Genomic DNA, 23,268 nt, shown 5'->3' on the forward strand with positions numbered 1-23,268 from the left:
GGTAACGTAGCTAACTGAACATCCTCTTATCGCAGTGCCCTTCAAAACAAGATCATATATAACGACTTATGAGCTCAACTGGACACCGTACTGGAGACCAAGAAAGTAAATAATGCTGCGTTCTAGGCAACCTGTAACCCGTAAATCACGACTTCAAAAACTCACGACTCTGAACTGGGAGTACATCGACCTAGTTCACGGGTGGGGTGGGAAGTCACGAGTTTGACTGCCGTTCCAGTGCACTTTCACGGGTAGAAGGTTGGAAAAACACGGGTTACAGGCTGCCTGGAACGCGTACTCCCAGTTCAAAGTCGTAAGACGTGGTTTTGAAGTCGTGATTCACGGGCTCAAAAACCTGCCTTGAACGCAGCATAACATCATATGCTGCTGCTCTACTCTCTCTTAAGGGCAGAGCTGTGAGATTTTTAAAGTTTGTAGAGCATTTGTGTTGGAAACTCTCTTGGCGAAGGGTCTGACTGACCAAATATATTACCATGACAAAACTACAACAGCTGTTGCAAATCAATACTAAAATAATAATAAATTAAAAGTTAAACAGTTAATAGTAAAGTCGGAATCCCCGCCATCTTTGATTCAAAATGCATCATCAAAAAACACTACTGACAGGGGCGTTTCCAAAAAGTGTAGAGAGAGAAAGACGCCTTTGGTCGCATTTGGCTGCATACGATCATCAAGCCTGTATTATTTTAGAATATATTGACTATCAAGAGTTGTCTATTATTATTAGTTAATCTTAAATTGTTGTAATATGGTTATGACTTGCGCTCAGTTAACTTAAATAAACCACTTGATGACGTATGCAGCCTGGATATGCGACCTCCAGAGGCTTCAGCCTTACGATCGAGAAACGGCCAGAGAGAGAGAGACAGAGCGAGAGAGCGAGAGAGAGAGAGAGAGAGAGAGAGAGAGAGAGAGACTTAATAAATGACAGCACCCCGTCAGTACTCTCGCATGTGTCTTCATGGCTGCCACGGATGTAACTATATATCCAGTAAGATATCTCTCTCTTATCATTACTGTGTGTCATTATTCATATGTGAACATGTATTCATTCATTCATTCAAGATAGTATTCGTTTGTTAAAGATGTTTCAACATTTTGCATAATTTGCCAGAAGAGATGCGGCTGTTTATTTAGTTGCGATTATAAAGGCAGCATTTATGAGTTCTGCTGCTCTTCACTCCTGCATTGAATCATACAGAAACTGTTACGTGTTACGTGTATGTATATCAGTTATTATAGTGAATAGTTAATATATATATATGAGTATAGTTAAAGTTGATCTATGTGTATACTGAGGGGTCTCAGTCATAAGAAGTTAATAAGCTCTTATTAAGCAGATAAGCAGCTCTTGGTTGTTACTTTAGTCAGCACGCATCCCTGTGTCTTAAACCCAGCAATGTTGACCTATTAATAATGGGTTTATAATGAATGTTTTTAAAGTAGTTTATGTGAAAGCAACACTTGAGGGATGTTTTCTGAGGGCAAGCGCTGTGTGGAGATCTGAATAAAGAGTCCTTTGTGTCCCAGGCAGCCAGTGTGTGTTTGTGTCAGTAGGACAGATGATGTGAATGAAACACTTCCTGGTGTTTGGATAAAGTGAGCAGCTCTGAATACCTCAGCATGCTGTCAACAACACTTCACCACGCATACACAATGTGTTCAGTAGTTACTAACCTACAAGTGTTTTTAGACTAGTCTTTTTTCAGCTGTGTAGGATTTTCTCTTTCACTTGTGGAGTTCCTCAAGGGTCGATCTACTGTAGGGTCCAGTATTATTTATACGAAAGAGCATCTATTTCATTGCTAAAAACAATGTTATTTTGTGTATTTGGTATAATACAATGTGTTTGTGTGGTTTGTGGTTAATAAAACACATTATTTTCTAAATACCGTACATTTTCGTAGCTACAGATTTCACTCTCTTCCTGAAACGCACGCATTTGAAAAGCTCTGTGTACCTGATTGGCCAGCTACTCTGTACGTTGTGATTGGCCTGAATACCACTGACGTCTGCCGGAAATGTGACGCTCCTTACCATGTTTGAAAGATTCGCTCACAATGCAATGATAACAGGAGGATATATTATAATAATGACGGCCTTGTCCATAGACGGTTTCATCGGACGCACGAGCGTTGTCGCGGTTACGCGTCTGGTCGGGGTTTGTACCTTTTGCATATCGTTAACATGAACTAATACACACTTACACACCAAAGGAAATGTAACAATGTGAATTGGACAATAGGTGCTCTTTAATGATATAAGATCTGTTTACACACACACAGAGCTACTGAAGGAGCTGCTCTGAGAAACAGCCAATCAGTGCAGAGCTCAACATTATTATTCATGACCCTTTCTGTGTTAATAATAATATTGTTTGATATGAGTTTGTAGTGGTCATTATTGGGGATAGGATTTGATAAGCATAGGGCTTCTATGTTTCCCTTTTCAAACAAGTTGAGTATAATCTGAAATTTTGTTCGTTTGGTTTATTTGATATTTATTTGTGTGTTTTTATAAAAAAAAGTCTCAGTTGAAAATAAATGTAGTAAATTCAGTTTAATTCAAACTCCATTATGGTCATGACATTGGCTGCATTGATGTTTCAGTGTGAGGAGATGAGGTCTCTTTCTCTCAGTGGTCATGTTGGTTTTGACAGTTTACCTGATCAGCTGGTGAGTAAATCAGTGAGTCAAGGATTCAGCTTCAACATTCTCTGCGTAGGTGAGCATTCAAATCTGTCCTTAGGTCCTACAGACATCACCGCAAAAGCTTTTTTTGACTGTACGCTTCTTCCAGGTGAAACCGGCATTGGCAAATCAACCCTAATGAACGCTCTGTTTAACACCACGTTTGAGAATGAAGAGATCAGCCACTTCCAGAACGGGGTGTATCTGCGTCCCAGAACTTATAACCTACAGGAAAGTAATGTGGATTTGAAGCTGACCGTTGTGGACACTGTGGGATTCGGGGACCAGGTTAATAAAGACGAAAGGTAAAGCTGGAGCTCTTGGATTGCTTTGAAATCTTTCTATACTGTCAATGAGACTGCTAGTTTTGTGTTTCCTTTTTTGATTTGACTGCAGTCATGAACCCGTGGTGGACTACATCGATGCCCAGTTTGAACGTTTCCTAGAGGAGGAGCTTAAAATCAAACGCTCTCTTCACGACTATCAAGATTCACGCATCCACATCTGCCTTTACTTCATTGCTCCCACTGGTCACTCGTTGAAATCTCTGGATTTAGTCACTATGAAGAAACTAGACAGCAAGGTATGATACTGTAGGTGTTTTCAAAGCATTTGGGCCATTTTCATTGTGTTTTGGTGCTGATGTGTTTTTTCCACCTGTACTGTAGGTCAACATTATCCCCATCATTGCAAAGGCAGACACAATGTCTAAGAGTGAGCTTCAGAAGTTTAAGATCAAGATCATGAGTGAACTGGTCAGCAACGGTGTTCAGATCTATCAGTTCCCAACAGATGACGAAGCTGTGGCAGAAATCAACTCGTCCATGAACGTAAGTCGAGCTTCAGAGTGACAAACTATTATGGAGAATGTACGAAACTACATTTGGATGACGATGAATGATGGCATGAATGTTGACAAACAGCGAATGCTTCTTAGTGAACACCTGTTAAGCCTGTCAAACGTGTTTGTGTCGCAGGCACATCTGCCGTTCGCTGTGGTTGGAAGCAGTGAAGAGGTTAAAATTGGGAACAAAATGGTGCGAGGCAGACAGTACCCGTGGGGTGTTGTACAGGGTAAGGGTTTAGTCCTGCACGAGCCTTTCTCATCAGAAATATCTGAATATACATCAGACAAATCACTTCAACTGTAAAAGGAACTGAGCTTTTGTTACATATGAGCTCATTGGACTTGAACGAACATCCCTTAAGTTTCAGAACGGAAAACGTCCTTGTTACTGAAATATCAACACCTGTTATTGACACCAAGCCCAGAAAACGTCAGATTCTTTCATAGATTTTTAAACATCGCCTCCACTTAATGTCTACTTCGGTAGCCCCACCCACTGGTTTGCACAGCCCAGATAGCATTAAAACAACAAACATGTCGTTGAAGAATATGCAAAATATTGTGCACATATTGTCACACGCTTGAAGGATCTTTGGTATTGGAGACCCCAGGTCTAGACGGTGTCATTTAAAAACAATGTTGGCAAAGTAGAAAGACATAGTAGTACTGATGTTTGTTGTTTGTCTTCAGTGGAGAACGAGAGTCACTGTGACTTTGTGAAGCTCAGAGAGATGTTAATTCGTGTCAACATGTTGGACCTAAGAGATCAGACCCACGCCAGACACTATGAGCTCTACCGTCGCTGTAAACTGGAGGAGATGGGCTTTAAAGACCCTGACAGCGACTCCTTCAGGTATTATTCATCACGTGACGTTTGTAATGATGCTAGAAGATCACGTAAGGTATTGTGTCACGTCACATGACTGTCTGTCCTAATATAATAGTGTATAGTCTACAGGAGACGTACGTGGCCAAGAGGAGAGAATTTATTGGTGAACTTCAACTGAAAGAGGAGGAGATGAGACAGATGTTTGTCAATAAAGTAAAGGAGACGGAGGCAGAGCTGAAGGAGAAGGAGAGAGAGGTATCAGAATTCATTTCATTTGATTTGAACATTACTACAACAGACATTCATTAAATGACACTCAACCTTTCACCATATTGAATTATATGCTACAAAATGTAAACTAAACAATATTAATATTAAATAAAGTTGCTGGTGGAGTACGGTGTTAACAGCACAAAGGTTATGGATTGGATTCCCAGGGATCACTCATAGTCATAATAAAGTTTATCTTTAATGGAGCGACAGCCAAATGCATGTGAATGTATATTTATGACAGAAAAAACCTTATACACTGCAACAATAAAAAAAATTCTTAGTATTTTTGTCTTGTTTTCAGTAAAAATATCAAAAAAATTCTTAAATTAAGATGCTTTTTCTTGATGAGCAAAACCACCCAAGAAAATAAGTCTAGTTTTTAGAACAAAAATATTAAATTTAAGTGATTTCGTGCATAAAAATGGGGTAAGCTAATTTTTCTTGAATTTAGCGATTAAGAAAAATGTTCAAGATTTTTTTGCTTCCCCTATTTGCTTGTTTTATGCACAAAATCACTTAAATTTGATATTTTGGACTAAAAACTAGACTTATTTTCTTAGGTTATTTTGCTCATCAAGGAAAAGCATCTTCATTTCAAGAATATTTTGATATTTTTACTTAAAACAAGACAAAAATACTAAGATTTTTTTTTCTTGAAAATCATTTTTTTGCAGTGTAGCCTCCACACTGCAAAAAATGATTTTCTTAGTATTTGTATCTTGTTTTCAGTACAAACATCTAAACATTCTTAAATCAAGATGGAAGTGAATAAAATTTGTGCTTAAAACAAGATTTTTTTTATTTTGCTTGTTTTAAGCACAAATTTACTTCTATTATATTTTCTTAGGTCATGAAGATAAATTCATCTTAATTTAAGAATTTTTAGATATTTTTACTGACAACAAGACAAATATACTAAGTAAGAAAGTGATTTTTTTTTGCAGTGTGTATTGACTTTTAATATCTTTCCAGCTGCATGAAAGATTTGAGATGCTAAAGCGGAGTCATCAGGAGGAGAAGAGAAACCTGGAGGAGAAGCGCAGAGATTTAGAGGAAGAGATAAACGTCTTCAACAGGAGGAAAGTGGCGGCTGAAACCCTACAGTCAGGTTTCTCTGCAACCGTCAAAAAAGACAAAAAAACTTAAGTGTCTCTCTACTCATCTAACACTCTTTACACTGCAAAAAATACTTTGTATTTTTGTCTTGGTTTCAGTACAAATATCTAAAAATTCTTGAAGAGCAAAATTACCTAAGAAAAGAAGAATATTGTTTAGACAAAAAAAAAAACATAACATTTAAGTGAATTTGTCCTTACAACAAGCAAATAAATCTGAAAATTTTTCTTGAATTAAGTGTTTATTCTGGCAGATTTTTTTTGGCAGATCACAAATTCACTTAAATTGTATATTTTTTTCTCTAAAAACTAGACTTTTTTTAAATAAATTTTCTCATCAAGAAACTGCATCTTGATTTAAGAACTCTTATATATTTGTAAAAACAAAACAAAAATACTACAAAAGTGATTTTTCGCAGTGTTCATCATTTAGTCTCTGATGTCAGAAGAGAGCATTGTGGGATAGAAAAGCTGATTTTCAGGGCAGGGATGGAGAGACAGATGACATACTGTACAGACTCAGACTGGCAGCAGACACTGACTGCCTGGCACTGCCAGCTGCTCACATCATTGTGGTGTGCACCTGCGTATCAGTGTTTGCTGCTGGATTGCCGAATTAAAGTGATAAAGCGTGCGTTCTCAATAGAAATTTCCCATCTTTACTTAAACCAAAATCAAGTGAAATGATCTAATACAACATTTATAATGAGAGGCATTTCATGCACCATTTTCATTCAGATTTGATTTCTGTTCTCTCGTTTCAGTTTATTGGCCACCCAAAGGGAATATCAGTAACTGCAGTAGGCTATATACAGTATATAGTCACTAGTTATCTAGCAGATTTTATATGTAAATAACAAGCTTAGCATTTAATCGACTAAGCCATGACCTTACAACTGTGAACATCCATTGATGTAAAGCTGCTAACATAAACATGAAACTCTCTATTATATATTATATAAAGCATTATATTAAAGAAGTCTTTCATTAAAGGTGCAGTGTGTACATTTTAGGAGGATCTCTTGACAGAAATGCAATATAATACAGCCTACTATATTATCAGTGATGTTTAAAGACATAATGAACAGATGTGTTTATTACCTTAGAATGAGCCGTTTTTATCTACATACGTCACTGGTTCCTTTACATAGAAGTCGCCATTTTGCGCCGCCATGTTTCTACAGTAGCCCTAAACGGACAAACAGCTCTACAGATGGCAGCTGCGATGACGACATGTTTGTCCTGTGGCAGCTACCGTAGCTTCTCTATTTGTTTTTCGAAAGGGTGAACTAAGTCACTGGTTGTAACTCACAAACTCACTACTAGACACCGCTAAAATCTACACACTGCACCTTTAAAGTTTTGTCTTTTTAACCTTTATTATTATTACTGAACGTCAGTCAGTGCACTAACTGGATTGTGGGAATTAAGATTTTTGTACATACAAACATTTTTCTCTAAACAGTTTAATTGGTTTATTAAGTTTGATGTATATTAATGCTACAGTATTTTAAATGTTATAATCTCTCCCGTGGCCGATGGTAAAAACACAGCCGTGAATTTAAGACTGGTCTGACCAACTAGCAATTAGTTAGGGTTAATCACTCTTACTATTTGGATTTAATTTAGAAAAATCTACCTTTTAATGTAACACATTGTTTTTTCTTCCAGACTGATCATGACTGTTTTAAGTTTATGCCACTGTTGTTTTCAGCGCACCTCTGCTATATAAATGTATATTTTGTTTGAAATAAAAAACTTTTCTAATTATTGAATATTTTTTATTCATCACTCTGTAAAACTGAACACAGTATTTTTTTTATTTCATTGGGATGTTACTACAGTGATATTTTGACCTAACACATTTATTAACTGCTTTGCGGGCCAGATAAAAGTAATGGTTTAACCAGTCTGCATTCTGTTTAACACAACTATCCTCTAGCATCACAGCCAATGTGCAGACTGCATCTATTTTACAACCATAAAGGCCATGATGGAAATGTCTAAAGATAATAAAGGAAAAGTGCATGGTGATTTGGGTAAACGGACTACTTTTGGACATTAAATGTAATAATCTATCTGAATCAAAACTATGTGCATACACAGCCTAAGCCCTTAAAGCCAAACAAATATAATGAAATACCTATGAACTTTAACACTCACTCACTCACATGAATAAATGTGAAGACGACGACGATAATACTTGTCTGAACTTTGGCAATTTATTGTAACCAATGTCCAGTTAAAAAAAATAAAAGAGCATAAAAGAAAAAAACATTTAATAAATCAATGTACCCATCATCATGATTGTGCATCATCCAGTAAATACTTGCAGGCAACCAGAACAATGACATCATCTGGCTAAATAAATAAACTCTCTTTTGATTGGCTGAGCTCGTGTCAGGAGAGGATGGCTCCCGATTAGACAAGCCGACACAAGTTACTTATCTTGCAAACAACGTTTTTAGGATTTAAGATAAGAAAATAAGCCTTGTGCTGTAGTCTGTAGATACATTCACTCTTATTGTCATGTGTTGACCATCAGGCTGATGCAGCCACCTTACATAACAACAAGCATTCATCCTTTGCCTGCACTTCAACTCTTTCATGCTGTTGTTAGCAGCTCGTGGATTCTTTAAAACAGCTCATTTTGTCTTACACTAAAAAGTCATCGAGGTTTGGAACAACAACAATATTAATTTTTGGGACAGAGGGTTGTGAAACGCCTGCTGGCTGTGTGTCGAGAGGCCTGTGGTTTCTGTTGAAGTCAATGAGACGTCAGTCGCTGATCATGACCGAGTGTCTCACGTGGTCCCGCCTATCGAGGCTAAATGTTCATTGTTTACAGTTGTACCAAATGATTCCTTAAATAACCAAAAAATGTCTGTACCATATTGATATTCACAAAACAAAATGCTAACCGGTCCATGATGTCCTCCACAGTGGCCGATGACTGAATATCACTTAGGATTTGTCTCCTGAAGTCTTTATTTTTTTATTTTTTGCATGTGTGGTTGAGCAGCCGTACATCCATCTGAACGAGATTATAGCTTGAGATCTTTCATACTGAAATCTCATAGGTGGTTCCTCCAACACCGCTCACTTTCTTCACCCCTCCTGCAGGTTTGTGCAGATGGGTGGCCACGTTTTGTTTAAAAGTCGAGCTGATTGGTTGGAGAAGAGGGAAAAGAGAGAAACATAAGTGATTTGATTTACATAGATCGACACTAGCACACTCTCATTCATAGGATGCATTTTATTTTTTGCATATTCAATAGCTACGTTTACATGCAACCAAAGAATCTGTTGGTAATCGTAATGATGGTTCAATTGGATTGAAAAATCTTCTTGTAAACGCCGTATCACGTGATTCTTGTCACAGAAACATGAAATAATAAGGCAATGGCAACGCTTTCAGCGAAATTATTTTTTTCTGCGTGTTAAAGATGAAAGAATTTTGTTGATTAGTTCAGTGTTTCCCAACCACTGTGCCGTGGCCACTTGTTTGGTGTGTCGTGGAAAAATAACACTGTCACAGTGTTTGAAAAAGCACTTGAAGCTAGCTACCAGGTTGCTGAGTTGATCACAGCTGTGTCTGTCACTGTCATCAGTTCCAGTCAGGATATCATTTGTGTTCATCGAAACAAGATCAAGTTTCACATTAAATGTGAATACTACGTTTAACAAATCATTTAAGCAGTGCAATACAGGTTTGTGCAGACCTGCAATGCTTATTGTGAAAATTTTTTTACTTATCAAAACTGTGCCGTGGCAGAAAAAAGGTTGGGAAACACTGGATTAGTTTTTGGTATTTGGGCTGTGAATAGTCATTGGAATGCTTTTGGGCTAGTTTTAAATGTCCATGGGGATGGTGTTGATATGCGAAATCTGGAAAGCATGGCTGTGGGCTTGCACAGACATTTGGTTGGGATTATATTGAATGTACATATATACCAACATTTTAATCAGATTGCAATGTTTAGGGTGCATGTAAACTCTACTGTCATAACCTTGAATCAGATTTAATTTAGTTGAATTGATAAAATGTCCTGCATGTAAACATAACCAATGAGAAAAGTCAACCCATGCAGAAGTGATGCATTCCTAAATACAATATGAAAGAAAATGTAGGACTGTAGTTTTAATGATCAACATGTTTTCTTTACATTAACATGCACAGAGCAAATGATTCACCATAACGGCCAAATTGTGTTATAAAGAAGAGTCCAGAGTGATTTCATGTTGACCTTGAGACATAACAGAGGCGAAGAAAGAGATGAACAAACCTTAGCACAGAAACAGAGTCATCCTTATGGCCTTAAGACAGGAGGGGTGGGAAGAGCAGACAAACGGAAAGAAGACAGAGAAATTCAAGGGTTGCAGACACGTAAACAAATGCAAACACCGAACCTTAAACTTCTACTTGATCATCACATAGACGTGCAGGTTTGGTTTGTGGGGGGACTACAATTTGCAGGCACTACTCACTTCATCAACGGAGTCTCGCCCCCTGAACCAACTGGGCGGTGTTGTAATTCGGCACCACCTACGTAGGACAGCGATTTGCCCAGAGGTGTATGGCCAGGGGCGGGGCCGGAAGGAGGGGAGCCCAGGGAGCGAGCGCGCGGAGAAAGGGGCGGAGCGCGAGAAGGGGGTGGGCTTGTCGGGTGCAGGAAAGTTCTGTTAGGGGAGGGTCTTAGGGGGGCAGGGCAGGCCTGGAGAGAACCTTCCCTCTGCTGAGCAGACAGGAACGGGGACGTGTACCCCGAAAGAGGCGGAGCCCCTGGTGCTGCGCTAAGACTACGTGGAGGGTTTGGTCTGGGTGAGGACAGCTCGTGAGCAGCAGACTCGAACTCTGGGCTTTCGGAGGGCGTCGGCAGACTTTCGTAAGACAAGCTGCCGTTGCGCGTCTGATTGGCTAAGCTTTTATAGCTAGTGGAGGTGGTACCCTCGGAGATAAGCGGACCGAGGGCGTTGTGCGCCGTATGGGCGGAGCGAAGGCTGGAAGAGCAAGAGGCTGCCGCCGATTGGAGGAAGGTGTCTGTGAAGGAAGGATACGAACGCCCGCCGAACCCGGAGGTCCCACCCAGACCCCCCGAGCCTGCTCTAGCCCCCTCCCCTCCCCCACGGCACCCCGCACCCCCCCGACTCGATAGACTGGGGTCCGATCGGTAGCTGGGCTGCACGCCGGTGACGGGGACCGAGGGAGATTCGGTCATACTGTTGCCTCGGCTCATCTGGGAGGAAAAACAAAGACAGAAAGAGTACAACAAACGCTCCCGACAGTTAAAGCGTCACCAAAGAGATGAAGGATGGCACAAAACCACACCGGAGAAAAAGAAACAACTGAAAGGTGAATTTGACTCCAGATTCATGCCGTCTTTACAGAATGAGTGTGAGAAAGGATTTATGCTTTAAAAACAAGAGGAAAACCAAACGGGTAAACCAGTCTGGAATCGGACGCAACGAGATGACAAAAACACAGCGCTTTGTGTAAAGCACAACATAACAAAACATCTAAACTTACTCGCTGACCGACTGCCATTGATTTGAGATATAAGCAAAATAATAAAAGAAAAGAATCGAGATGTTAACAAACTAAAATAACGCAAAGCAAACTACACAGCCAGTAGATTAGGAGTCTCCTGTAGTATTCAGATTCTGTGGATTTATCGTATGAAATGAAGTGCATTTAATGCTACAGGTGGACTTACTTTGCTTGAATGTGTTGAGGACGTGTGGTTTTTGCCTGGACTGCTGTGGGCGGGTCTGTATTTATATAATGAGGGTGTGGGTGGAGCTTCAGTCAGCAAGCTGCACTCTGATTGGAAGAGAAGCATGAAACACTTAAATGCAACAGAGACCTGACCGTAGTGAATGAAGGTTTGGTCAGTGTAGTGTATCTGTGTGTGATGTGTGTATTTATTACACAAACACTAACCTTCATTCTGTGTATGAGGCAGTCCAGGGTATCTGTGCTCAGGTTTAGGTGGTGGAGGGGCGTCAACATCAGTTGACTGACTCTCCATTATATCCAGACTACTTTTAGACTGTCACACACACACACACGAGTTAAAAACACTAACAGATTAAAGTGATAGTTCACCTTCTGTCATCATTTATCTCATGTTGTCTTAGTTCTCTTAAACACACAAGAAGATATTCAGATAAATGATGATGGTAAGCAGTCAAATCCCCTGACTTTACCAGACTAAAAATCTGAATTTCCATGACTATGTCCTGGATTCTGTGAGCCTGATAATGTTGTGTACACTGTGAGTTTATAAAAATGTAGTTTAAATGCATGAAATGAATAAACAGTCCTAATAAACAGCTGTTTAAATTGTAGTCAGCGGAGGCTTGGACGCAGAAAATGTATCTCTTACATCACAACTTAACAAGCGGATTACTTTTTGATAAACGGAAACTAAAATTTTAAGCAACAAACAAAAATCGCAGGACTTGAAGAAACAATTTACAATTCCCTGACTTTCAATGTCTGGAAAAGAGCTTTTAAAATTCCATGATATTCCAGAAATTCCATGACCCGTGGGAACTTTGAGTTACTTCTACTTTATAGTAAAGAAGTCAATGGCTAACATCCACATCCTTTAAAATCTCTAGGTTTGTGTTCATGGAGGTTTAGAACAACATGAGCTTCAGTAAATGATCCTTAGTAAGGGTGAAATATCCTTTTAAATGTCTTCCCTTTCATTTTCATCACATTAAGAGACACGTATGACGGTGTGTTTGTACCTGCTGGATGCCATTATCCAGGGCTTTAGCTTCTAGTTGAGCTTCAGATAAAGGTGGATGCAGAAACGGGGGCTGAACCTGAACAGAATGAGGCTCTCTCAACCTTCCCAGATACCTTAACACAACAACACACAAACAACAAACATTGTACAGAGTACAAAGAGATGAAAACAACACAATTAAAATGTGTTAAAGATTACAAACCTGGGAGCCTGGGAGCTACAAAGCATGCGTGCAATATTTTTTAAACATCCGTGTGTGAAAGGGTTAACACCACCCCTGAACTTTCCAGTCACCTGAGGGGAGAGAGGACATTTAAAATACCATTACACACATAAACATAACATCTTTGTATTTGGCCAAATGTATATTGTATGGAGACACAAACTCACACAGAGACGCACACACACAAAGACAGAAACACACACAGAGACTCGCACACAGAGACAGACACACACAAACACACACCTGTTCATTGGTGGTTCTCCCTCTTGATACGAGAACAATGTGAAAGCCAGTGAGTCCTGCGACTGGAACAAAGAATAAACCAGCAACACACATCACTGCCATACTAAAGTCCAGCGTTAAAGACACAAACTCACTTCATCAATAACTCTGATCAGTAGCTCTTATAGATATGATATGAGCTCTAGACACACATTCATTTCTTTTTATTGTCAATGAATTCAGATTTTTCTGATAATTGGTTTATTACTTTGTATATTTCTGCACAGAAAAACAAAAGCGTTTTCTGCATGTAACAGTTTTTTAAGACATTTCTCAATAGTTTGGTGACTTTTGCAAAACTCTTCACACAGTTATCATTTCACACAGCAGTAATGCACTAAAACTAACAAACACTTCATACAGGTCTCAGATCAGCTCATTCTTCCATAATACTAGCAAATCAACAAACACACACGTGATCATCTATAAAACAATAACTAAACACAGTTAGCATTAAACAAGGTTTTGCTTTGTAAAAGAAAAATAACTCTGCAATATTCTGTGTTACAGGAATGAATCAGACATCATTTAAAATACAGCAGTGGAAAAAAAAATTTATAAACCGCTCCAGTATTGACTTCATTATTGGGAGCATTTCAGTCCAGTGTCTGTTGAATTTCTGTTAATGGATTATTGTCATTCCCTTTATTATGGAGTTGATGCTCGAGCACTTATGCGTGCGTCTACAGAAAATTCAAAATGCAGCTGCAAAAATGATCAAGTCAGCAAAGAAATATGAACTCCGGTATTAATCTCATTAAAGTGCCTTTATAAGATTCTCACACTTGTTTTTATTTATCTCCTGTATATTTTTCCAGTAAGGTGGTACACTACATCTTGAGATCAAAGAGTCAACATCTGCTCTGTGCTAATAAGACAAAATATAAACATAGATTTGACAAAGCCTTTTCTCAAGCACATCCTAAACTTGCATTAAATCCCATTCCTCAATTTATTACATCTGACAAATCCTTACCCATCTTTAAAGTTATGTTAAAAATATCTTTTAGATACAAATGGGGAGCTTTTTAAATGTTTAGCTGTGTTTTATGTGATGTGGGTTTTTATCTTTATGTTATTTTTGTGTGTTTTTATTTAGTTTGTGATTGTACAGCACTTTGAGCAATGCAAGTTGTGCTATATAAATAAATAAAACAAATAAACAAAAACTTCGGGAGTGACATAAAGTCACCCAACAGCAATGTAAAAGACTGAAAGCGTGACAAGATCCATGAAAGATGGGACTAAAAACCAGGTTTTGTTTCTAAAAACAGTATTTTGTTGTTGAGAAATGAATTTGAACTTGATTCCTCTGGGGTATTGAAGATCGGTTTTTGTTTTATGTTTTTCCCCATTTATTTTCAGTAATTAAATGCAAATAGAAAACATTATTAAGAATTTGGCAGAAAGTTTGTCGGCAGTTGACAGACTGAAACAAAAATGATCATTTTACTTCAACACATTAATATAGTTAATCTAGAAAAACTTAAAGGGAATATTGAACTGGTTTTTGTTTAGTTTAAGTTGCTGTAAGTTTTTATAGATGACCCTAAGGAGTAACACATGTACAGGTCTTTAACTACTGGGGTTTGTCCAACTGTTGGATTTGAGATATATTTTAATCAAATATTATTGTTGAACTTATTCCGTTTAATAGGTTATTGTTCTGAAGTGAACTTTAAGAGTTTTGTAAATTGTATGTAAAGTTTTGTCAGTTGTTGTGTTAAACTGAGAATTTTTATTTATAAAACAAAAAGTGGTAGTCAATAAATGCATGATGTGCTCACTGCTGTTGGGCAAAAGTCACAGAAGTGTTGAGAAATGTGTCCTAGTGATGATATATAAGAGAGCATGTAAAGGATACGTGACTCCAAAGTGAATCTGATCCAGCTGTTTAGTGTGATGAAGAATATAAAGCATACTGAAGCCAAACACATCCATGATATGAATAGTGAGAGAGAGAAGAAAGAGAAAAAAATAACGATAGTTTCGTCTCCCGATGCAGTTGTTCACCCATGGGCAGTGATGATCAAACTCCTAAACACAACACACACGTTCAGAAAGTAAACAAATGTTGCGTGAACAAACAAACAAGTAAAGACAATAAAGTGACGTTTGTTTCATGTGCGTGTACCTCTACACAATTGTCACACACAGAGCAGTGCGAACAGCGCGGTGGTCTGTAAAAGCGACACGTCGAGCACCATTTCATGCGCACCTGAATGCCCTTCACCTCCACCGTCTTATATAGCGGAGCTCGGAAATCATCCTCTTTATCCTCATCTTCCTCAGCTGAGAAAAACACATTTCCTTAAATGTCATGGATATAATGGAAAATCACAAACTTTCAAGTGCGTACATACCTCTGGGAAAGACGCCTGGATCCATGAACGTGGCCATAAAGAAATTTGCCAGCGTAAAGAGGAAGACCACAGCATTATAGAGAGGAATCAAGGAGGAGAATCTCTCCGATAGCCACGGACACCTGGAGCGATGACTCTTATTAAACTTTAATCAAACACTCGTACCATATGATAAACACATTTCAGTTCTGCTTACGTGAAACAGAGGAAGAGGGTCGTGGTTCCCACAAGGAAGGCCGTTGCTGCCGACACGGGCACGTAGCGACTGGGCCGGAACGGGCGGGACGAGGAGGGGTCCCCGAGAGCCCCGGCAAAACTGAGACCAACAGGCATTTGGAGGCGTCAAAAACCAAGGGAATGGGGTCAGAGAGAAACAGAAATCTGTCTCCCACTTAAGTGAGGATGGTGTGTAGCCATGGTGACAAGAACTTTTACAGAACAGACGTGAAAAACAGCGTACGTACGTGCACGTAAAATCAAAACGTAAAATATTACAGTGAGACCCTTTACTTACATCAATGCATAAAAACAGACTAAATTCATGACTTTTTACAAAAATACCTCTTTAGTTTCATCAAATATAAATTCATATGGCTTGAATGTAACAAGATTTGGTTGATTAAAGGAACATCAAGTGAAATTTAATCTCTCTGTAAGGAAAGCAGCGGATAAAAACATTCATACAGTAATCGCTATGAGTATCACAGCAGATGTGTCATCAAACATTTGCTATACAATAACAAAATAAAAGCATGAGAGAGACGATAAAAAGTGACTTTACGGCAATCTCAATAAGAGTCCTGATTCCACCCAAAACAGTTTGTCTAAGAAACGACTACGAGTAGAAAATATAAAATACAGCCCTTGATGTCTTGTGTCCTACATTTCCACTCCAAAGTGACTTTGATAAAAGTGGCCACATGGTAACGTGCCAGAGTTGTTTAACCAATCTTCATTCACCAAAATACCGTGTCTGCACGCATCATAAACAAACGTGATCCGTCTGCATCCGACCTCAAAAACTCCAAGTAGCGGTGACGCATGGGCGCTTGAGACCATTTTAAGACCGCATGGTGTCCCATGAGGCCGTTCTTCTTCCTCCGAGGTGCATGGATGAGCGTGCGCTTCTAGAACACCACCGTCCTCATTTCTGAGTCTTTCTGTAGGTCCTAGGAGATAATAAAAGACAGCAGAAATGAAAGATAATCTGGTAAACCTTACATTTCTTCTTCTCAGGACTAAACAGACGATATTAAAGGGTGCATTGTGAAACCTACAGTGTATCTGTGTAAAGTACGTACACATCATGTTGAAACCTGATGATGTTCAGCTGTCTGTCACAACTCCTGACTCAACAGGAAACAGGGTGTGCCTTTATCACACATTACTTTCTGTAGTCATTTTCACAAGGATTTCTGTATTCAAACCCTTATCCATCTACAATCCTCATTTCCCCACTGTGTCTGCTGTCGTACTGACCAATCAGTGACCTTGAGAGAGACGCACAACAACACAACACAATCCTCATTACGCTAACTATAATCTTCTTTTCTTACAGCTACACCTGCTGTCTATGTCTCTCCTTACTTTATATGTTAAAGATTCAGCCTATAGATGTGCTGACATAAATAAACAGGTTTGATAATAATATCTGACTTTATATGAACATTATTTATAATCAAACTTCTTGTGACGTCACAGTCCCACAGGTCTCATAGACTTATAAACAATGTTTCAAAAGATGAATCGCATACAAAATAAAAGTTTGTGTTTGCATAATATGTGTGCTTTGTGTGCAATTATTATGTATATGTACACACATACATGAATACATTTGGGGAAAAAATGTGTTTATGTATAATGTTTTTAATTACATAAATCTCAAACTGGAAATAAATAAATATCTACACACACACACACACACACACACACACACACACACACACACACACACACACACACACACACACACACACACGTAAATGTTTCTTAAACACATACATGCATATATATTATATATAAATAATAATTACACACAGTGCACATACATATATTATGCGAAAACAAACTTTTAATTTGTATGCGATTCTTCGCGATTAATCTTTTGACAGTCCTACGATTCTTAAAGACTGGATCAACAAAATTAGGTTTTTAGGTCGAACCCATAATTAAATGCTTTACCCCTAGTTCACTAGATAGGTGACTGCAGACTTCAAAATATAAAAAATAAAAAATATAAATAAATAGGCTGCATTTGAAAGCCCAGTGCTTACACAAAAAGTGTTGTGTTTTGTGAATTGTATGGGTTTTCTACACACAATAATGGCATCTAGGTAGACAGACATCTCACTACCGTCCCACACTACAGCAAAACCCTACAATAATCACGTAACGACTGATATTATAAATTAATTTAAATATGAAACCAAGAAACAAAATCTGTTTATAAATGCAAAGACCTCCTGTCATTGTGTTCATTCTTACACAAAACTATCACATTAAATAAGAACACTGAACATTAGTACAAAAGACGATGTTATATTAACAAACATGAGCGTAAACAGCGTATTAATTACCCTAACATAAGTTTACTGAGCTGTTCCGTGCGTGTTTGCGATTCTGCATTGCAGGCCACAAAATAAAGCCTGGGACTCGATTTATTTCTCCAGCGGCTGAAGGTCGCTCAAATCCGCCGGTGTCCAAAGAGAAACAAAACCAAAACAAGCTAAGCCAAAACTAGTTTTCCATTTACATACCGAATATAATCCACTGATATATACTTACTCTGCGATGTCTGTGTACTTTAAAGTAGTGCTTGCGTTAAATCTTATAAATCCTGTGATGTGGAGTTTCGGTTTGTCTTCTGTATCCCGGGACCGAGGCAGCGCCGCAGCGGTTTGATCTGACGGGTGAGGAGCTTCTTCAGATCGGTCGGTCTTCTTTCTCTTTCTTAATCTCAATCTCTTATGAGGCCTGGGAAACAGCTTTTCATCTGTGCAAATACGTACGCCCAAAGCTGAAAATTCCCGAAGTCGTTTATCTGATGCCGTGTCTGATAAGCCAAAAATAAAGCCCCTAACAAGGCACCATCATTATTTCTTGGCCCCAGTATCGTTTGAGGACACCGGTTTAGGACATTCAAGATCCGGAAGAGCTTCGTGTATACACAACATACCATCAGGATTATGAAATGTTAAAACAATAAGTAGTGAATTTGCTCAAATGTATGTAATGTCTTAAAGGAGAAACAATATTCAAGTGATCCAAATGTTTATTGGGATGGTTTTATTTTTCAGAAGGGGCAGATGGAAAAGCAATTGAATTTATTTTTTAAAATAATAATAATACAGTACCTTTTATAAATGTACAGAATTTAAAATATGCAGTTGTTAGTACTAAATCTTACAAAACGGAGATGTCCACCGGACTCACAAATGTCTTGCATACAATCCCTATATAATTAAATTAATCTACTTGAGATCAATGAAACGAATGTCCATGATGAGTAAAGTGTGTCGTGGCAGCGGTCTGGGCGCCGGTGAAAGCACGGTCATCACCTGAGCTTGCGTGTCCACTGCTGTCACAACTATAAAACCACACACCGGACTCTCTAGAATCCCTCGGTTCTGACCGGACCCCGGCTCCACCTCATCGTCCACAGAACTGACGCTAAGAACGTGGTGGGTCAGATCTCGTCCTGGGCTGACCGGCACCAGTTTGAGCTGGGTGTCATCCTGGGACATGCCCAGCGGCAGACAAGAGTCCGGGATAGAGGGCGCGCCGATCTTGTAGATGCGCACGTCTGAAAAGCGCACGTCAAAGGCGTGAGGGTAAAAGAAAGTTCCACGGAATCCGTAGAAGTATTCCCGGATCTTTTCGTCCCGCGTCTCTCGTCGGCAGTCCTTGGAGCGCTCCACCACGCCACCGGACTTCGGGAGAAGGACCACGCGTACGAAGTGCGGCAGGTCACGTTTGAGCTCGTTGTAAAGACGTTCCTGGTCCAGTACCAAGACCACATCCACCTGAAAGGCCGAAGCACAGTGGACCAGAGCCTGGTAGCCCGAACCCTTGACCCAGCCGCAGGTGTTGATGATACAGCCACCCACACTCGCTTTCCGGTTTACTTCACAGCGTTGGGAAAACACTTCCGCGAGGCATGAAGTCAGCTGCACGTAATCATCCGACAGAGAGAAAGAAAGCGATATATTCTGATATATGAAGTATAATGCAATCTTCTAGTAATTCATGGCTAACCTCTGCTTTATAGAGACCAGCAGCAGTCATAGTTTGTCATCTTACCTTGTTATAAAGTTTAATGTTGGTTCCTGGTGTCGTGGATCCAAAGTGAAAGACAAGCGGAGCCTGGACAGAAAAACCTTCTTCTACATCAGCCGGACGTTCAATACACAGAGCTGACATTGTTCCAGGTACAGACACCTACAGATGAGAAGAATGGCATGAAACCATAGCATTTGATTTCTTGTTTAGCTGCACTTATGCTTGTTTAGGCATTGATGACTTACGCCGCTTTGGCCAACATCCAGTTCAACCAGCGTCGGTCTTCTTCCCAGACGCACAGCGTAGTTCAGCAACACCCGACACACTGTTGACTTTCCCACATCAGTTGGTCCAACAACCATTACCTGCAATCAAACAGCACATTAACAATTACTTACGTTTACATTTATACATTCGGCCATATGTCGTGCACATTACTCTTGTGTATTTGGTGTAAAACAATGTGTTCGCGTGGTTTATGGTAAAAAAAAAGCGTGGTGTGAACCGACTGGCCAGCTATCCAGTGTGTTGGGATTGGCCGAATACCTCAATTAGATAAATGTGACGTGCCTTACTATGATTTAAACAAGCAATAGTGAGAGCCAGGAGATAAAATCATCTTTACTACCTTATCAATACGAGCCTGAATCTGACCCAGAAAACACCGAAGGCTAAGCTGATTGATCAACTTTAGAGGTGCGATTTGAGCAAAACGTAACAGATTGGTAAGGTTAAGGATACTAAAACATAAAACCATTTCTGCATTTGTGATCGTAGAAACGTAAAACAAGCGCTATTCTGCACAGCACAAAACTAGCGTTTAAATCATCAGTAGGAAATTTCGTTAAATATGAAAACATCGGTTAAAACATTGGTTACTTACAGCAGTGGTTCTCAAACTTTTTCAAAAGGCAACACTCCTCAAACATATTCATTATACATATTCTTAATATTATATTTTCCTTGAGCTGCGTGTGTATGATTCTTAGTCTACAGCGCATATTGAGTTTCTGTACGAGAGCGCCCTCATGCTCTTGGATGTAGCAAATTTCACTGTAATACATTGAGAAGCATAGCAAGCATCGTCGGCTGATATATCTGTGCACCCCAACTTACAGGATGTCAGTCAGCAGAACCAGAACGTAGTTGCAAAGTTGGAATTGCTGCACTTTTTAGATGAAGTCTTTGTGTACATTAAGCCTTGAAACTTTTCCTGTGTTAAGAAAGTATTCCTTCGTCAAATGTGCAGCACACAACAAACATTTGAGAAATACGGTTTGAAACAGTGTTGTAAATAAAACCTAACCCCTGTTTTTTTTAATGTTTACTCAATCGGAAGGCCAAAGAAAGTAGTTTGCCTTTCACAACGAAACGCACATTGTCTGCTCCACATGGCGAAAACAACATTACTACAGCGCAGTTGAATGTTACACCCTCTATCTTTGCATATACCGCATTAGGGCGGTGTTATGCAAATTTTCTTTTCAGTATGACGTCTAACTGCATGGGTGTGTTTGAACGAGTCGTTTTTAGGTAGGTGTGGATGAGGCTTCACTTTTAAAAAGATGATCTCATGAGACTTACATTTTTGCAACTTTCCAGATCTTTTATGTGCACAGACATCTTTTAACACTCTTAAAAGAAGGAAAAACATGAAATCGGGTCATATGACTCCTTTAATGAAACATGGATTTCCTGCACTCTAAAAATGATTAGTTGACTTTACTTAAAGGTACAGTGTGTAGATTTTAGTAGCATCTAATGTTGCAACCAATGGCTCTGTCCACCGCTCACCCTTCCCTTTTGAAACACATAGAGAAGCTACGGTACAAACATGTCATCGTCTTGGAAAACATAGTGATGAAATGTGCTCTGTAGAGCAGTTCGTCTATTTAGGGCTACTATAGAAACATGGCGGTGGGAAATGGTGACTTCCATGTAAGGGGACCCGTGGTGTATGTAGATAAAAACGGCTCATTCTAAGGTAATAAAAACATATCTGTTCATTACGTACGGTCTTTAAACACCACTGACAATATAGTAAGGTGTATTATATTGCATTTCTGTCAAAGAAATCCTCACACTGCACCTTTAAAAAAACTCTGGTACATTAGGTTGTTTTGACATATGTTTTTGCACATATGTACCAGAGGATACGTAAATGTATGGAAACTGGTTTTCTCAAAATTTTCAAGTAAAGTCAACTAATAATCTTTTGAGTGTGGGAAACAAGCCTATGACCCCTGGAGCTTGTCAGGTTCACCAGCTTGTTTTTCATATGAGATAAACTAAAGAGATCATTCAAACAAAAAATTAAAAACGTCCCCACTCAAGTTTACGTTTGTCCAGACTCCAAACCTGTACGAATCCCGAGCTGTACCAGTCCAACAGAATGAAGTTCTATGAGTTGTAAGTGGTGTAATTGTTTAAGATGTATGTCTGTGAACAGTAACGTACCCGTGGACCTCTCTCGTGATCTTTCTCAGCTTGACGTCTCATCTGCTCCAAGGCTGCATGGGTGTTAAGGTAAAGCAGCATAGGTGTATCTTTGGAGACATAAGCGACCTGTGTTCAATAATAAAGATGTGTTTAAACTGATTCAACATTCTCATCCACACTCGTGACCTCCATGTAACCTCACTCACTTACCTCTGTTTTGCCTGAAAGCGACACGCTGCAGCCATGCCACGTGAACACAGCGATCTTAGAGCCCGGTCCGAAAGTATATCTCTTATTCTTGTTCAGCTCGGACCCGAACACCTCTGCCATACCGGATAACAATTCAAGCTGGACCCGTTCTCCTGCTTCCACCTCAAAACGTAGTTCTGTCTCCTTGTCCAAGTCGAAACGAGTACCTGGAGTTCCAGCACTGCCCGACGAGCCCATGCCCTCATCGGCGGACTTTTCGATGCCTTCCGCAGACATAACTGTCATAGAGAAAACACAACGGCTGTCAACATAATGTTTATGTTAGATCGGATTGCTCTTACGGTATCCGTTTTCATGATAAAAACTAAAGAAGAATCGTTGCTCTATACCTGTTGGTATTCGTCCCCTGTGTGCAATATCTTGAAATTACAAGTCTTTATCTAACTTATTTGTAGTGTTAGCATGCTACTGTTAGCCTAACGTTACCTTAAAAACTCAATCAACGGTGCTCTGGTTCTCATAAACACTGTGTCTTAAATATATCGTTACAAGCCCAAACTATCCAAACACACGCTGTTTACAATAAGTCTTCCTATTTACAATTCATCCTTTTTTCCTCAAAAAATGCTGGATGTTTTTTAAGTCACCACACCACACTAATGCTGCCGCGTCGCCTGTAACTGACGCCACGCAATGCTATTGGTTGACCAAGATACTTTCTGTCACGCTTTTCCTCGTTGTCGTTTGATTTCATGTTATTGTTTTTTCACTTATTTAGATGTTTTATAATGTTATTGTTTTTATATACTTAATTTTTTAAAGTATTTATTTTTATTTTAAACTAGAGAAATTAATTTCTTTGATCCCTTGTTTTGTTTGTAATTTAGTTTGATTCTTAACCAAGGAACAAAACATATAAAATAAAGGAATACAAATTAAC

General features: G+C 39.2%; 3 protein-coding genes across 8 annotated transcripts; 1 reads left to right on the forward strand and 2 right to left on the reverse strand.

The window, feature by feature from the left end:
* The first annotated feature begins 862 nt into the window (after positions 1-862).
* Positions 863-7,550, forward strand: septin8b (septin 8b). 3 transcript variants are annotated; one of them, XM_065274914.2, is made up of 9 exons: positions 863-1,012; positions 2,631-2,745; positions 2,821-3,016; positions 3,108-3,294; positions 3,380-3,541; positions 3,689-3,785; positions 4,249-4,411; positions 4,510-4,642; positions 5,633-7,550. In XM_065274914.2, the coding sequence occupies exons 1-9, from the start codon at positions 983-985 to the stop codon at positions 5,804-5,806; spliced, it is 1,257 nt and encodes a 418-aa protein (XP_065130986.1). In that variant the 5' UTR covers positions 863-982; the 3' UTR covers positions 5,807-7,550. The 3 variants fall into 3 exon arrangements, with proteins under 3 accessions (XP_065130986.1, XP_065130987.2, XP_065130985.2); XM_065274913.2 differs by lacking the exon at positions 863-1,012 and adding an exon at positions 2,008-2,182; XM_065274915.2 differs by lacking the exons at positions 863-1,012; positions 5,633-7,550 and adding an exon at positions 2,006-2,182 and having other exon boundaries at positions 4,503-4,632.
* Positions 7,551-7,975: 425 nt separating this feature from the next.
* Positions 7,976-18,551, reverse strand: zdhhc5b (zDHHC palmitoyltransferase 5b). Of its 3 annotated transcripts, XM_065274912.2 has the most exons (13): positions 18,186-18,551; positions 15,598-16,570; positions 15,402-15,523; positions 15,173-15,330; positions 14,903-15,075; positions 13,000-13,102; positions 12,736-12,827; positions 12,532-12,646; positions 11,717-11,825; positions 11,490-11,596; positions 10,264-11,012; positions 10,062-10,092; positions 8,831-8,939 (listed from the first exon to the last, which is right to left on the reverse strand). In XM_065274912.2, the coding sequence occupies exons 2-12, from the start codon at positions 15,732-15,734 to the stop codon at positions 10,086-10,088; spliced, it is 1,872 nt and encodes a 623-aa protein (XP_065130984.2). In that variant the 5' UTR covers positions 15,735-16,570; positions 18,186-18,551; the 3' UTR covers positions 8,831-8,939; positions 10,062-10,085. The 3 variants fall into 3 exon arrangements, with proteins under 3 accessions (XP_065130981.2, XP_065130983.2, XP_065130984.2); XM_065274909.2 differs by lacking the exon at positions 10,062-10,092 and having other exon boundaries at positions 7,976-8,939; XM_065274911.2 differs by lacking the exons at positions 10,062-10,092; positions 18,186-18,551 and adding an exon at positions 16,703-16,894 and having other exon boundaries at positions 7,976-8,939.
* A 119-nt stretch (positions 18,552-18,670) lies between these two features.
* clp1 (cleavage factor polyribonucleotide kinase subunit 1) lies at positions 18,671-23,013 on the reverse strand. Of its 2 annotated transcripts, none has more exons than XM_065242696.2 (6): positions 22,815-23,013; positions 22,329-22,606; positions 22,137-22,244; positions 19,925-20,044; positions 19,701-19,838; positions 18,671-19,567 (listed from the first exon to the last, which is right to left on the reverse strand). In XM_065242696.2, exons 2-6 carry the CDS (start codon positions 22,602-22,604, stop codon positions 18,872-18,874), a joined length of 1,338 nt encoding a protein of 445 aa, XP_065098768.1. In that variant the 5' UTR covers positions 22,605-22,606; positions 22,815-23,013; the 3' UTR covers positions 18,671-18,871. The 2 variants fall into 2 exon arrangements, with proteins under 2 accessions (XP_065098768.1, XP_065098759.1); XM_065242687.2 differs by having other exon boundaries at positions 22,718-23,013.
* Between the last annotated feature and the right edge of the window lie 255 nt (positions 23,014-23,268).

Source organism: Paramisgurnus dabryanus, chromosome 16, assembly GCF_030506205.2.
Source record: "Paramisgurnus dabryanus chromosome 16, PD_genome_1.1, whole genome shotgun sequence".
NCBI classification, from domain to species: Eukaryota; Metazoa; Chordata; class Actinopteri; order Cypriniformes; family Cobitidae; genus Paramisgurnus; species Paramisgurnus dabryanus.

Excerpts from the sequence above, each read along its gene's own strand:
- septin8b (XM_065274913.2), top strand. The coding sequence starts at position 2,060 with ATGTTTGAAAGATTCGCTCACAATGCAATGATAACAGGAGGATATATT. Across the intron at positions 2,183-2,630 it reads CGGTTACGCGTCTGGTCGGG|TGTGAGGAGATGAGGTCTCT; the intron begins GTTTGTACCTTT and ends TTGATGTTTCAG. Across the intron at positions 3,295-3,379 it reads TGAAGAAACTAGACAGCAAG|GTCAACATTATCCCCATCAT; the intron begins GTATGATACTGT and ends CCTGTACTGTAG.
- zdhhc5b (XM_065274909.2), bottom strand. The coding sequence starts at position 15,734 with ATGCCTGTTGGTCTCAGTTTTGCCGGGGCTCTCGGGGACCCCTCCTCG. Across the intron at positions 12,647-12,735 it reads TGTAGCTCCCAGGCTCCCAG|GTATCTGGGAAGGTTGAGAG; the intron begins GTTTGTAATCTT and ends TGTTGTGTTAAG. Across the intron at positions 11,013-11,489 it reads CCTCAACACATTCAAGCAAA|ATGAGCCGAGGCAACAGTAT; the intron begins GTAAGTCCACCT and ends TTTTCCTCCCAG.
- clp1 (XM_065242696.2), bottom strand. The coding sequence starts at position 22,604 with ATGTCTGCGGAAGGCATCGAAAAGTCCGCCGATGAGGGCATGGGCTCG. Across the intron at positions 22,245-22,328 it reads CGCTTTCAGGCAAAACAGAG|GTCGCTTATGTCTCCAAAGA; the intron begins GTAAGTGAGTGA and ends TATTGAACACAG. Across the intron at positions 19,839-19,924 it reads TGGATGTTGGCCAAAGCGGC|GTGTCTGTACCTGGAACAAT; the intron begins GTAAGTCATCAA and ends TCTCATCTGTAG.